The following is a 16,108-nucleotide window of genomic DNA, read 5'->3' as shown; positions in this document are numbered from 1 at the left end:
TAATACACTCGTCACGTAATTATTATGTAATTTAGAGATAATCATCAATCACATAACATTTATTATTGGTATTTAGTTTTACAATTCTTTCTTCTATAATTTTTTTGGAAATCTTTATAAACCCTAATTTTTTTTAGGATACTCCTTGAGCGAATTTGATAATGTATAGTAGATTGAACTTTGTTTTCATGAGCATAATTATTTTAGGTTCTATCTCAATAAATATGAGATATTTATTGATTTAAATTGTGAAAATATATGTAATAATTATTTTACATATATACTTGAAAAATCTATAATTTAATTTGTACAACTAAAATTTATTCTGATCTCTCTAAATAGTATTCTAGAGAGGGCACTGGTCTAATTTATACTAATGTACGTGTTTTTGTTTAATGTAATAGTAATTATATATTTATTCCGATGGTGATTATTGGATTAATTATAAATCATTACTAGTTGTTCATAATACCAATGGATAAAGATTTTTATTTTAGCATTATGTGAATTCAATCAATATATTAATATATTAAAAATAATAAATAACAAATTATAATAATTCTTAATTCAACAAATATGTCAACATGACTGTAAATAAATTACAAAAATAAAATGAGATAAATATCCATACGTCTCACCCAACTCAAATTTATGACATCCAACGTATTCATATGACCTCCGTCTTAGGCTCAATCACACTTTTATGTGCAATCCGGATGTTATTAAGGAATGCGTTGAATATTGACAGATATCTTGCAATAATGATGCAATATCATTTCCTTAAAAAAATATATATATAACAAATAACAGTTTCTAATGAGGTTTAGATTGAATTAAAATATGCATACATATATCTATATTGATATAAAAAAAAAGGGCTCCCATACTTTCAAATGATGATTACTTATACCGCAGCACCAATTTTTATAAAGTCAAAAACATACTTGAATTAATAAGATAACTGCCTTATTCAGTTTTCTCTATTATACATTAAATGGCACATTAATTTTTTTTCTTCTTCTTTTTGATGTAATGGATTAGTTTGTAAATTTTAATCTTATTCATAATATATTTTAAAGTGTGAAACATTATTTATTATATGTATGCAGAAACAGCATGCCATAAAAACTAGTATTATATAAATGCAAAGTCCCTGGGCTATTAAATCAAGTTCAGATAACAGTTATATTTACAAAAAAGAATATTTCATATTTATTTTAAAATGAAGGGAGAATTTTTATTCAAACTAAATATGATTAGATTCAATTATAGAAAAACGAACTCCCCTAAAATTTATCATATTACGATTATCCCTTATTTTTTAAAAAATTACAAATACCTTTGCAATTATTAATAATCATTTAACAAACACTCCCAACAATAGGCTGTCACGAGAAGATATTTGTTGGACGGTCATTCATTTCAAAAGAGTATTTGTAATATTTCAAAAAACGAAAAGCATTTGTATTTATGACAAATTCTAGAAGAGTCTACCATGACTTACCATAATATATAATCAATTCAAATTTGAGTAGATTTGAGGCGGGCTGAAATTTTCTAATGTTGAAAGTGAGAAAGAAAAGAGCAAATGAGATGTCATAACTTGTGATGCATTGAGTTAGAAATCTGAAAGGGTTGTGCGTGCATAAAGTTGAATTGTTCATGAAGGGAGATTGCTTAGCTGAGCATACAGAAGGCCAATTATGTCACTTCACAATATCAAGTACAAAATGTTCACTTCTATTAGAACTGCTTTGATCTTATCCCAACTCATTACATTATAGAATCAGAGGGTATTTTAAGTTACCAAAATATATAAAAAGAGTGGTTGGCATTTATATTATTCATATCAATACATAATTAACTGTCTCTATCAACTTCCATTACTCATTACCAACATTATGAAGACAACAGGCATACAAATTAACCAAGAAATTGGTTCACTTATTCTTAAAAATGCCTAGAACAATCATAATTTCCCATATTTGCAATATTTCTGCATCCACAATAAATGATGATTACGATTATTACTAGAATAATTTTGTGACATTTTACATGATTTGCATCTGATAGTCTAAGTTCGTCTTACATCTTATATTTCAATTAATAGGCAAATGACACGAGTACAAAATGTTTCTCGTAATATAAAATTATGTGAAAATTTTATAATACACACTGTATGAGCATTAAGTGGAGCACAAAATGCAACATCAACTTAGAACAGAAAATTCAGAGAGTTAAGAGAGTTTTATGTGAAATAAGAGTGGCATGGAGTTGTAACTTGTATGGATGGACAAGCATTTCCTGAGTCGCCTCATTTACGTTTTAGTACTCCATTCCGTTACTTCACTATGATGATGAAAAGTCTCTGGATCATGATGGTTTCAATCATCTGCTTGGCTTCCCCTAATTTCAGTCTCTTCTTTGTTGCTTATACATAGCACTTTCACTGCCAGAGAAATACGGTAGCTGATGCCGGAACCGGCTATTCAGAATCAGCTACTGAAGAAATGCTACTGGCACAAAATTAAGGCCATGAGATGCAGAAAACTTGGACAGGGAACTCCTCTGTCTACTCCTGCCTGGTTTCAGTTTTCAGGCTCTCTAAGTTTTGTCAGTTATACTGTAGCTGCTCTCGACTCACAGAAACAACAGACGTAAATTAGATTCATGTATAAAAATCTAGGAAGCTCAACCTTCCATCTCTACTGGAAATAACTTCAACAGCCAAGCAAAGCCATTCCACTGGAAGGAGCAATCTACACCTAGTGCAAATGAGAAATGTTAACAAACAGGCCTAGTGTTGTATTTTGCCAAACTTGGATTAAATGACTGAGGAGATCACAGTCAAGGTGAACCCAGTCGTAAAAGTTCTGGACAACGTGGATATTTTGTATATGCCTAAACATAAAAAATATGTTTTACGCATTCACTCCAAGGTTTGACATGCTCAGATGATATATCTGCACACACAATCATCCGCAATATCTACAGATCATTTTGGTAAGTCTAAATTTGAGCTAACTATTTTTTTTATTCATTTGAAGAAACTAAATATGAAGCTTCTTGGGGTCTCCCAACACTAACATGATGAAGGGCCTATAATCATCTACCTCATTGCTAAAAGGGGAAACACCAAGCAGATTTCCTAGGACAACTATAACTCGCATGATATAGAACATGAAAGATATGAAGGTGAACCACAACAACAAGCATAGTTGTAACAATAGCTAAAACCTTACTGCCGAAGTGCTATGAGAAGCATAAGCAATATTTAACTGGATCTTGCAACCATCAGATTCATCGTTCTTCCCTATTCAGTATTTTTATGCTGTTGCACTCATCCATTATGGATGATCTAAACTCTTGGACAAATATATGTTTCTTCAAAACGAGCAACTACAATCTTTTCAAATGAAGATGCAAGGCACAGAAAAATATGGTAAATAAATAGATATCCATCCACAGTTTAACAATGGAGTACATAGATATTGTGAGACAAAAGTACAAAACAATGATAGGTGAAGGTGGGTTTGGATCAGTTCACCATGGTACTCTACCCACCAGTCAAGAAGTGGCTGCGAAGTTCGATATGCCAGTTGAACTCAGAAAGTGATGATTCTGACAAACAAAATAAGTCTCTCTACCATAAGTTAAACTTGCTTCACCCAAGAAGATTATGATTTACACAAGAATCTAAATAAATGAACTAGATGCGTTCTTAAAACACTGAGAAAGTTCATTAGTTCCATTTGCATTCACTTACCCTAGCTCTTTTGGACAACATCTTCAGGTTCCATCCCAAGTAAAAAGGCAATTGTCAAATCTAATCTGTCTTTTTAATTTTTCTCAAACAATATGCCCAGAGGATTAAACCCATTAAAAGTTCTGTCTAAGCTGCATCAGTGGATTGACCAAGTATGATCTTTTACCATATTCAGCTTGGTACTTAAGCAATAAAGTGTTACCTTTTATCTAATACCTATCTGCCAATAAAATACACTGACAAATAATATTGGTATATACACTCATGAGTTCAGCGGATAGTTGTGCCAATGAATTCTTCAGCTGAGTTTTCTCTCAGCAATTTGGCGTGAAAACTTGGTCTCACTTTGTGCTATTGCTACGAGAATCAACAGTAAATTCTTGTGGATCCTTCCATGTCTATTTAAAAGATTGATTGCTTATATGGTACATTCTCGAAATGGATAAGCAAAGTTCAATCCTAATAAACACAGCAACAACCAAAACTTACAATTAGCACAAGCTCCAGTGAACTGGACAATTCAGAACGTAGTTCAAGAGACCCCACACAGAAATTTTTGAATAATGAACTGCAACCACAATACTTAGATCCAAATCCAGAAAGGGAACTGTGATCATATTTATTTTATATAAAAATATATCATACATACAAAAGCAGCAGCAACAACAACAAGATTTCCGCTGAAATGTAAAAACATATTAATCCAACATATTAACCCCGCGATTTATATTTCTTACAGGAGCACAGAAATTCAGTGTGGGTCAATTAGGAGTGAATAGAGCAGGGTTTGCCGTGGCATTGCTGACTTGTACTTCCAGCAATTCCAGTCGCCGCTCCAATGTATCCAGCTTCTCGTTCAATTTCGCCAATTTATTCTTCGTTGTCGACTCTATTTTTTTTAAAAAGAAAAAGAAGAAAAAATCAAAGAACCATAAAAATCGCTTTCACAGAACAAAAACAATCTAAAATTTAAAGTTGGATCCGAGAGCGAAATTGGGTGGTTACCAAATTGTACGAGGAAGTCAAAGAGGCGGCGAACGTTGAGGGAGATTTGGGAAATGAATTCCCGATTCTCCCAGTCGGCTTGGACTGCTATTCCCACGTTTACAGCATTCGTTATCCCCCCCGCTCGCGCCATTGTTCTCCCGGTAATTTCGATTCCCACTGCTCGGCTCCGGCGGAATATTGGCCGTTCAGCTGAGCAGCTCTAAGTACTGGGAGTGTTTCAAGTCATTAGTCTTTCCGTCTCCCGTGCAGCTCATAAGCAGTGCGGACATTTTGTGGCAGGCAAAGGAAAACGCTACTACTTCAACACGACTTTGAACTACAGGGTGTTGGCATATAGAAACGCTAAATATATCCCAAAGGTCACGGCATACTCATGTGAATAATTAATTATTTTATTTTAAAAAAATAATATTTTTAAAAATAATTGAAAAAAAAAAGACAATATATAATGTAAGAAATGGGTTATTTAACATCCTTACACATTATAAAACTATAGAATAAAAAAAGGTATAATATAAATAGGAAGAGTAATAGATTCATATTCAAGTTATAAAACTATAGGATTAAAAAAGGTAAATATATTATTCAAATTTCAGCAGCTTATACCAACCATTAAACTATTTTAATTCTAATACACAAAAAGGGGCATTACGATAACTTTGCCAAAATTTCAAGTAAAAATAAAATAGTCTTAACTTAAAGTGCAAGGGACTAATCATCACGTTTGAGGCATCCATTTTATTACACAGGGCGCCAGGATTAAGGGGTTTGTACGCCTGTTGTGGTCGTGGTTGTGGTCGATTTGTTACTAAAAAGAGTATTTTTATTTATAATTTTCGTCTTTAAATTGAGGGAATATCACAATAATTTTTTTTCTTTTAAAATTTAACATAATTACGAATACCTCCTTATTATTTAAAAAGTTTCAAATACCTCCTTAATGTTTGATGTATGTAATTCTTGAATTGAGATATGAAATTGCCAACTTTTCTCTTCTTATATTTTTTTTATAAAAATAAAAAAATTGTAAAAAATCAGACAAGGTGAATAAAAAAATTTAAAAATTATTCACTAGTCCATAAAAAAAATAAAAAAAATTTAAAAAATAAATAAAAGTATAATTCTTAGTCCATAAGGACATTTTAATCCGTTCACCACAAAAAATAAATGAAAACAGTATGGAGGTATTTGTAATTTTTCAAGCAATGAGGGAGTATTTGTAATTATGCAAATTTTAAGAAAGGTTCTTGTAATCTACCCTTAAATTAAACTATTGTAAGTCAAAAGTTATAAATAATTTTTGCAAGTTATTTAATAATATTGTAGATATTAAGTTGTTTTCTCAAATACGCAGATTCCAACTCTTTTTTTTGCCCAAATACTCACAACTTTCACTGTTGTCTAACTAACAACTTTTTTATAACTTATTTCCAAAAAGAAAAAAAAAAAAATAGGAGGTTTATAAACACCCTTTAAATCACAAGTTTCTTGCCTACCTGGAGATTTTATCATTGTAACATCACCCAGACAGACATTCAAATCCACAAGAGTGAAATTTACACTTAAACCCTCCTAGTTTTTTAAGTCGCGTTTTTGAAAAAATAATACTTTTGTTCATCTTGCCTATTCCAAGAACGCATTTCAAATCATCTATTTCATATTCATACCATAATATGGCTAAGAGATGTTTCATGTGAAGCATACAGTAAAAAAACTGATCTGCAAGAAATGCAGCGAAGCGAAAGAAAACATCGACCAAGCGAATTGCACAAGGGGAGAAACAAGCCTTGCTCAAGGTTTATTGCTCATACGATCGTTTTGTTATCGTACGTATACAGCAGCGAAAAGAGGAATCAGAATCTGGAATTTTGTACATAACCACTTGCAAAGCCACATTTCTTCATACGTAATGTAACGTAACATACATGTGTCCAGCTTTCACCTCTATCCATTAGTTCTTGTACTTCATGGTTTCTTTTTCGAACCCGATCGTGGGAAATTGCTTTGCGTACTCCTCCACGTCGTGGCGGAGTTTTGTAATCTCAGATTGGAAGGATGGCATTGTGGTCAAGAAGTCCTTCAACTTTGTCCCTGGAATGAAAAAAGAACGAGAAAGAGTTGAGAAAAAAATAGGAGGTGGTTTTACGTTTAGGGACGATAATTACATCCCACCCCCTAGGTTTAGGCATATTATTAGAAGAATCCTTCGATTTTTTCAAAATTTACATTGCACCCCCTGCTGTCATGTTTCACATTACAGATGTAAATTTCAAAAATAGAGTTGTTCTTAATATGTTCAGAAGCAGAAGAGTCCCTCGATTTGAAAAATTTAAATTTCGCCTCCTACTGTCATGTTTTATATTATGACAGAGTATTTTGGAACTTAGGGAGGTTTAGACATATTATAGAAGACTCCCTCGATTTTGAAAAATTACATTGCATTCCTGCTATCATGTGTTATATTCAGACTGCAGAGGTTGTCAATGTAATTTTCAAAAACAAGAGTTCTTCTGTATTTTGCTCAAATTTTAATGATGTTCAGGCAAACTACAGAAGAATCATTGATTTTGAAAATTACAATCCACCTCGTGCTGTTTGTTTTATTATAGACTGCAGAGGTTGTCAGTGTAATTTCCAATATTCAAACTTAGGAAGGGTCCGTGTAGTTCTCTCTTAAATTTATGGAGCTAAGATGGAGTAAAGAACCTTTGGTATCAGCCTTGATTTTTACAGCCAACTTCACAGCAGCATCAAAGAATTCAGCAACTTTGACGAAATCCTCCTCTACAAATCCCCTAGACGTAAGAGCAGGGGTTCCTGAATAGATAAAAGACCGAAAACATTACATCAGAAAAGTTGCAGTTCCATAATTAAAACTCGATTAAGAGAGAAGAGAGACTCTTACCCATCCTGATGCCACCAGGAACCATGGCAGATACGTCTCCAGGAACGGTATTCTTGTTGGCTGCAATGTGGACAGATTCCAACACCTTCTCTACCCTCGAACCGTCAATACCCTTCAACAGGAAAACTCAAACGTAATGAAATTCTTCCAATGTATAAATTATTTGTGATGAGGGTAATGGAGTTCTTACGCTTTACCTTGTTTTTCAAATTGACTAGGACCAAGTGGTTGTCGGTTCCACCAGAAACTAGTTCATATCCCTTTTCAGCCAATGTCTGCCAAAATAAAATGTTTTGATATTTGATACTCGATTGCATATTAACCAAGATTGGAGTGCACTGAGAAAGTTAAACATCCGACTTTTCAAGCTGAGATTTTCAGATTTTACTACTGTTTCAGTTTTTAAATGTCCTTTATTTATACCTGGGCAAACTTCGAGCAGTTGCTCAGGACTTGTTCTTGGTAAGCCTTGTATTCTGGTGTGGTTGCCTGCAATCAGAAAACAGTATGTATTGACTGTATGCTTTGAGATCGTTATTAAGTCAATAAACAATATGGAATGAAAATAGTATGCCCTGAAACAAATATTTTTGTTGACTGTTAGGCTGTTAAAGGTCACTCAGCTTCATTTATAGAATATATGTCGTTCCCAACAAATATAGTATTTAGAGTGTCAAACCTGTTTAAGAGCAACTGCCAAACCGGTAATTGTGTGATTGTGAGGACCACCTTGGAGCCCAGGAAAGACAGCTTGATTGATTTTATCTTCATAGTCGTACAAAACCTTCAACAGATACAAGAGTTAAAACTTCAGATACAGAAATGAACTCAACATCAGCTCGCAAGTAAGCATAATGGTACTTGAGACCACTCGAAAAAACAACTATGAACTAACCTCTTTGCCTTGCTTGTTGATCTCTTTGACACCCTTCCTGAAAAATATCATGGCACCACGGGGTCCACGGAGTGATTTGTGGGTGGTGGTTGTCACCACATCCGCGTAGTCGAATGGTGATGGGATGACTCCAGCTGCGACTAATCCACTAATGTGTGCCATATCTGCCAACAATATGGCTTTCTGCTTGTCACAGACCTGTCAAAGATGTGAAGACACAAGGTTATTCTTCTTAACAATTAGAGTCACGCCGAGCGGCTTATAAGATGTGCAAGCAACAGATGTTCTATGCAAAACCAATGGGAATTACCTTCCGAATACGTGAGTAATCATAGAGACGTGCATAAGCACTAGCACCAGCAACGATTAGTTTTGGCCTGAAGAGTACAGCACTCTTTTCCAGCTGCATCAAGAAATCAATTCAGCAGTGCTTTAATATATTGTGCACTGCTCCATTACATAAAAACTACTGATAATTCAATTCTAAAAGTTCAATTGAATCAGAATTTATTTTTACAAAAGAATATAGAATGATCACATGATGTAAAAGCTTAAACTATTAGGGAGGTGAGACATTAAATATTTAATATTGCTAACACGCCCACATCTGATACTCTTTCTGTGAAGAAAACGTGAAACACTTCTCCAGAAATTGGTACTGTAGAGATTTGAGCCAACAAGACTTGTTCTTAGCCTAACTCTAAATACCACAATATGATCACCCCGTTTGAAAGCTTAATCTAATAGATAGAATGGACATCATAAATTCAAAAATCTTATTTCTTATGACTTGCATATGCCTTGAAATTCCAAGAACACTATCTAAGATAGAATCTGAAAATCCATGCATATGTAGCAGTTGACATCAAAGAAAATGATCAACAGGGAGAAAACATGATCATAAAGAGAAGGGGAAGCTACCTGATCGTAATCAATATAGCCAGTGCTTTCATTCAATCTGTATGGCATGGTCTCAAAGAATATAGAGACTGCGGATATCTTCTTTGTGTCGGTCTGTACAAATTGAAGAAAACATAAAATTATTCTCAAAATGCTATAATTTGGAGGAATTGATGTTAAGGACAAGAAATCTTCAAAATTTGTTATGGATTAACTAATTTCATATTCAGGCTGCAGAATAATCTTTAAGCCTGATACTGCCTGCATAGAGATCCCCTCGGAATAGGAGAGTTTTGCACATTTATCACTATAGTAATGGTAGAGTCAAACTCAGAAGAAGAAATTGAAAAACTTTAAATAAGATCATTTTGGCTGGAAATTCTTTCAAAGAGTAAAAAATGGTTTGGTAAGTAGAAACATTGTATACGCAGGGTCGATAAGAGGATGTAGGATTTTTTGACATGTGCTGAAACTTGTAGCTTGTGGGTACCTGATAACCATGAGAAAGATGCCCTCCATGAGGAAGATCAAGTGCCATGATTCTGTCATGTGGTTTAAGTAAAGCCGTGTAAACATGAAAGTTTGCTGGAGATCCTGATAAAGGCTGTACATTCACTGCATTAAAAAGCAGCCAACAAGATTCAACGTTAACTATCATGGTTCTTACAACTGAAAATGTCAAGGCCCTTCCTTCCAAGTTCTTAAAAAGCAAGCAGTTTGCTGCTTAAATTATCTTCCCAGTCATGAAAGGCATCTAGGCAACTATAAGGCATATTTGACCAAAAATCTATATGTGCATCCTGTACGTCAATTTTGTGAAAATTACCTCCCCATTTTGCAGGATCCAACCTGAATGCTTCCAAAGCTCGCTTTTGGCATAATGTTTCGGCCATGTCAATATACCTGAATTCAAGAGAACTTGCTGAGAAGAAGGCAAATCAAGAGAGTCCAAGAACAACACTTATATGCTATCTTACATGGGAAAATATAACGTTTTACAATAAATCACAACAAATCATATATTAAGAAGAAAACGAGAAAACTTTGAAGTTCATAACATACTCATTTCCTCCATAGTATCTAGCACCAGGGTAGCCTTCACTGTACTTGTTAGTCATAACTGAACCAACTGCTTGCATCACAGAGACAGATGTGAAATTCTCCGAAGGGATGAGTTCAAGTCCCTATAACATATCCAAGAATTGCTTTACTTCGAAAGGATTTTGTACAAGAACACAACCATACAGATACTCAAATTACAAAAGTGATTAATCCGAGGAAACGATCGATTACAGTGAAACTTAAACACCATGTGTTTGAACATGATATCACTATCAAGAAAACAATCGCGATAGAAGAGAGCAGAAAACAAGAGAAAAGCAAAGGTTACCTTCCATTGCCTGGCCTTTTCATGCTCAATAATGTCAGCAATTTCAGGATCAACGACCTCCAATGGAGCATTCAGCTGCTTCGGCCACTGCAATTCCAACACTAGTATTTCAAAATCCCGAAGAACAAACCCAACGCACATACAAGAAAGAAACCAACTAACATAGAACTACGCATCAAACAATCCAAATCCCATACCGTTACGCCGGTCTTTTCCTTCTCGTACACTGCTTCATTAGGCAAAGATGACTGCAAATGACCAAATTAAACTGCATAAACACTTGAACAGAACGGGCCCGCCAAGTGAAAGAGAAAGTAAAAACAGTAAGGTGAGCAGACCATGTAGTAGAGAGAGCCGCCATTGCTGAAACGCTTGACGGGTTTGTCAATGGAGGAGGAAAGCCTCCTGACAGCCATTGCCAACGCCATTTTTGCTCTCCCCTTTTCTCCGCTCTAAACGTAGGCAAAAGACATGCGCAGAGACACAAGTGCGCTGTGGGTCTCTTGTTTTGGGTATGGGTTTTTTGGGGGGATGAGATTTTGGGTGGTGGCAGAAAATTCGACAATATTTCTGGTTCTTGTTTTTCGGATTACCAAAATGTTTTTTGTTCCTTCTGTGACTTTATCTTGTTCGGAATTGCTAGAGAGACTGACTGGCCGTTGGCCTACGGTTACGATTGGGCTGATTGGTTCTAAAACCGGAGGGAAGATGCCTAGATTTGTAACCTCACTCAACAACTGCAAGTTTCACTTGATAATTTTGAGGAGGTCTTAATAATACTATCTCAAACTCAAAGCATTAATTGAGTTCCATTCTGGACATGAGATCCAGTTGAGTTTGATCCTATAATTGCATAATTGATTATCAGATAATTGATTTTAATAAAAAAAATTATAATATTTGAATTTTTAATTTTATAAATGAAACTACCTATATTGGTGCCATAATTTAAGAAAAAGTAAAGCAAAAATATTATTCTTTTTTTGTTTAATAAATGTAGATCACATTGTAAGATTATAGCTAACTCAATAAAATTCAAATTAAAAAATAAATCACCAAGAAATCATATATGAATAATTAATTTTGAAATAATTGATTTGAAAAAAGTGATTATGCAGTTTAGACTCACAATTTTATAATTTTTCATAGATTGTAACTAAATTCCAAAACTCACCCCATTCTTCAGGTTAATGAAGGATTTTAAATATTATTTGATGGACATAATGGGTTGTTGGATGAAAGATATATATATATATATATATAAAATGAGACTAAAAGTTATAAAGGATAATTATGCCGTACTCCTATGAGATTTGGTGTAATACACAGATTTTTTTGTGGTTTAAGAATTTATATTTAGTACCCCTTATGTTTGTTCTTTAATCTAATAAATAAATCCATTTGTTAGTCAAAATTCACCGAATTTGTTACTATTAACAAAAAAAATTAAATAAAAATCTATAATTACCCTCGATTGACTTATAACTTATTGTAGGTTAAACAATTTTTTTGTTTACCAAATATGCTAATGCATGTGAGAAGATATATTTCTACCCTTATTAAGGGTATGTCTTCATCTTATTACATCTTTACATACTAATACATGTCAGGAGGTATATTATCAAGAATAGTTTGGTTAGAAAAATATTTGTTTGATCTGCAATAAGTCAATAATAAATTAATCGGAGGTAATTATGGATTTTCATTCAATTAATTTTGTTAATATCAATGAATTTTGTAAATTTTGACTAACGAAAGAATCTATACATTAGGTGAAAATAAACATTCGGGGTCTACAGATATATACATATAATGACACAAAATCTCTTGAGAGGATGGTAGAATTATACCAAGTTATTAATATTTTGTATTTTGTGTGTGTGTGTACTATGTAAGATTTACAATTTACAATCACAAGTAGAAAAATAAAATGGAATAGATCAGCTTAAATGTTGAATTCAGTTTTGTTACTGTCCGAAATCTCCCTTTCAGTTACAAATGATAGAATTTACATAAAATAAAGAATGTTTTTGCCCATCTTTTGTTTGTGTCGATAATCCTAACGTCCACATATTTAAAAAATTTAATTCTATTGATTTGGAATTTTTATTTTTTGTCCCGTAACATTTAAAAAAGTAGAACTTCTGATTTCATGACATCTATTACATGTTTTAATAAAAAATATTGTGTGCTTAGTATTTGGCCTTTACGAACTTTACACTTTTCGTCCTATTGATTACGAAATTCTCACATATGATTTCATAACTTTCAAAAAGTCGTATTTTTTATTCCATGCACTTAAGGACCATGTAGCCTTTTCCTATCTAATGAAAAGTTGGCATAAGACAAAAATTGCTACTTTTTAAAGTTATGAGACCAAAAATGAAAATCTCGAAATCACCAATGGGACCTAAAGTAGAAAAACTCTAAATTACAAGACGAAAAAAATACTATTTTCCCCATGTTATTACAATTTAATCCCTGGATCCAAATTTAATTATTTAAAATTTTGTCCGTAGATCAAGATTTCAATAACCACATCAATGTATTTGCATTTGAATGTGTGTTTGTGTTGCTAAAGACAAGGATTCTCACAAAAACCAACCGTGAAAGCCCTATCCAAAACTAGCACTTCTCCGCCACAAAGCGATCCCTGATGTATGATGAACCAGGTGGAATTTGGACCTTGTTGCTTCCTTCCCCTTCTTCTTGGGACGTTTGTAATAACTTTTATTTTTAAGGTAGAAATAAATTGTAATAAAAAATTATAAATTAAACAACGTGAAAAGTTTGAAATAAAAAATTAAAAGTGAAAAAAATATAAAATTGTAGTGTTTGAAAAAATAATTTATTATTTATAAATTTACCAATAACCTGCAAAGTTGGTGGAGATCTACTTATATTTTTTTGATTTAAATCAATTTAATTTAAACAATTCAAAAATAGAAATTGCAAAATAAAACCACTATTTCAGCTTATTTTCAACAAATAATTTGATAAATGCTTATTTTCAACATTACAAATACCATCCTAGAGTGAATTTGGTGGGAAAATCGCATTTTTCGTCCCATATATTAACCTTATTCTCAATTAGGTCCCATTTATTAGATTTTTCTCATATTTAGTCCCATTTGTTTTTAAAAAAAAAAATCGATGTTAGTCCTAAGTCACTTCTCTATCCAATTTTAATGGAAAAGTCACGTAAATTAAGTGTGGTTGTTAAGAGAGTCTGGGGGGAGGGGGACGCACGTCGGCATCACATCTATGAGTTGCAAAAGCAATTTTCAATTCTCTTGCTCTAATCTGCCACAAAATTTTCGCTAAACCAAAAACTCTAATTTTGTGCTTTGAAAGACAATTCATTTTGTAAAATCACTTAACCTTCAGTTGTTGAGTTCAATCAATGGCTCTTTTAGTGCAATTTTTGAACTTGCTATTTTGAGGTGGACATGGCTCCCGATACCTTGCAAAATTAAGTTTTGAGTTGCAAGAATGTTGGTGCGTGCCTTGGCTTTCATTTCTCCCTAATAAAGGCATTTTTTTCCGACCTAAACAAGTCAACACGTGCACTCACCAACGGCTATGCTTAATTCACATGATTTTTTTGGTTAAAAATTGGACAGATAAGTGACTTGGGACTGATATTGAGAATTTTCTAAAATGTATGGGACTAATGTGATAAAATTCTAATAAATGGAATTAAATTGAAAATGATCTTATTATATGGGATCAGAAATGTAATTTTTTCGAATTTGATCTCAAATTGTTGATCAAAAACTCTAAATTTTAATATTTATAAAAATATAAATTAATGCGTTTGAATAACTCAAAACTGATCATACATTATATTGTCATATACCTCCACAATCACGATTGATCAAAAGTGATTTTAGATATGCATTGTTACATACTCTGACAACCGTAGTTGGGTTTCAAAAGTATTTTTGAGAGCTCCAATTGTTAAATCAGATTCACCCGTAAGCACTCTCTCTCCAAATTAACATATTGTTGACATCAAATTTCTTTTAGAATAAGTTACAATTAAAAGTTCATATAAATTAACCAAATTTGAGCTTTATATTTTCAAGATTTGGTCAAATGAATTTTGATGGATATCTAAAATAAAATATAAGATTATTATTTTATTTTAAATTAATTAATTGTGTCCATACATGTTTAAATATGATCTTTTAAGAAATTTGTCCATCGAACTAGCCAACAGAAGTGAGCCGCAAGCAAAAGTCCTAACTCAGACCTATAAAAAAGGGGTATTTACAATGAAAATAAGAGACGCCATATACTCTTTTTTTTTATATAAATAAGAACGATGAATTATTATTAATTGAAATATATCAATTACAATTACAATCATTACTGCCAACATCAATATCTAACAAAGACTATCACAATAGTCATATTCTGCTCAATAACACCCACTATTATAGTAAACAACAATTTTTATTATGCAGTAGATAACATCCCATGCACATGGCGGAATTTGTATCCATGACCTATAAAATCATGGAGTTTCAATTTCACTAACTTAACTACGCCTCATTGGCAAGAAACACTATATACTACATACTACATATATGCAACAAATCAAAATTCCCACAAGTCCGACAAAGATTACATATTCAAATTCAAGAACAAGCTTTCAATCTTTGAATCGCAGCTTCTCAACGCTACTGACCCTATCAGGACTTGTGACATTTTTTATTTTTAAAGATCATAACATTTTATCTTAAATTCATAGAAAATTTATTCATCCATATTTTTTCAGTCTTCTAGTGAACACTTAATAATCCATTATGTATTTAATTCCACCTTGTAACCCTAGTCTATGAACCATTTTAATTGATTTTTCACATAAGAGAACAAGTATATAGTCTGCATTGGAATACAATCGTGAATTTTGGTACGACTACAATAAATATCTCAATATGTATTTTGGTCTAGAGTCCAACCCCTCCATAATCCATTGTTTAGTGAAGCCCAATAAGGCTATTCTATAAATGGGCCCAATCCCATCAGCCATAGGGATCGTACTTGGTAAGTTTTGAGTCTGTGTTTCAGGAGTGGGCATTCAGATCAGATTGGTCGAATCTAATCTAATTCCAACCAATTAGGGTAGATGGCTCCTATAGTTTTTATAATTTTTAAGTTTTGGGTTGGTTATTAATTAGAGAGATATCGGGTCGAATTAATAGAATACCCATTATATATTTAGAAAATAATAAAATT

The 16,108-nt window shown here is 32.9% G+C and overlaps 2 protein-coding genes across 2 annotated transcripts; both read right to left on the bottom strand.

Moving 5' to 3' along the window:
* Positions 1 to 4,364: 4,364 nt before the first annotated feature.
* On the bottom strand, positions 4,365 to 5,033 carry BRK1 (BRICK1). Its single transcript, XM_011075335.3, has 2 exons — positions 4,772 to 5,033; positions 4,365 to 4,655 (listed from the first exon to the last, which is right to left on the bottom strand). The coding sequence occupies exons 1-2, from the start codon at positions 4,902 to 4,904 to the stop codon at positions 4,528 to 4,530; spliced, it is 261 nt and encodes an 86-aa protein (XP_011073637.1). The 5' UTR covers positions 4,905 to 5,033; the 3' UTR covers positions 4,365 to 4,527.
* A 1,505-nt stretch (positions 5,034 to 6,538) lies between these two features.
* SHM1 (serine transhydroxymethyltransferase 1) lies at positions 6,539 to 11,530 on the bottom strand. The gene is made up of 15 exons (XM_011075333.3): positions 11,203 to 11,530; positions 11,062 to 11,112; positions 10,865 to 10,951; positions 10,537 to 10,658; positions 10,301 to 10,377; positions 9,965 to 10,089; positions 9,496 to 9,588; positions 8,885 to 8,977; positions 8,575 to 8,772; positions 8,359 to 8,463; positions 8,103 to 8,168; positions 7,877 to 7,954; positions 7,680 to 7,791; positions 7,481 to 7,591; positions 6,539 to 6,865 (listed from the first exon to the last, which is right to left on the bottom strand). The coding sequence occupies exons 1-15, from the start codon at positions 11,290 to 11,292 to the stop codon at positions 6,726 to 6,728; spliced, it is 1,548 nt and encodes a 515-aa protein (XP_011073635.1). The 5' UTR covers positions 11,293 to 11,530; the 3' UTR covers positions 6,539 to 6,725.
* Between the last annotated feature and the right edge of the window lie 4,578 nt (positions 11,531 to 16,108).

This window comes from Sesamum indicum, linkage group LG13, assembly GCF_026168435.1.
Source record: "Sesamum indicum cultivar Baizhima isolate 11 linkage group LG13, ASM2616843v1, whole genome shotgun sequence".
NCBI lineage: Eukaryota > Viridiplantae > Streptophyta > Magnoliopsida > Lamiales > Pedaliaceae > Sesamum > Sesamum indicum.
The sequence above is the reverse complement of the archived record's forward strand: the minus strand, read 5'-3'. Positions and strand labels throughout refer to the sequence as shown.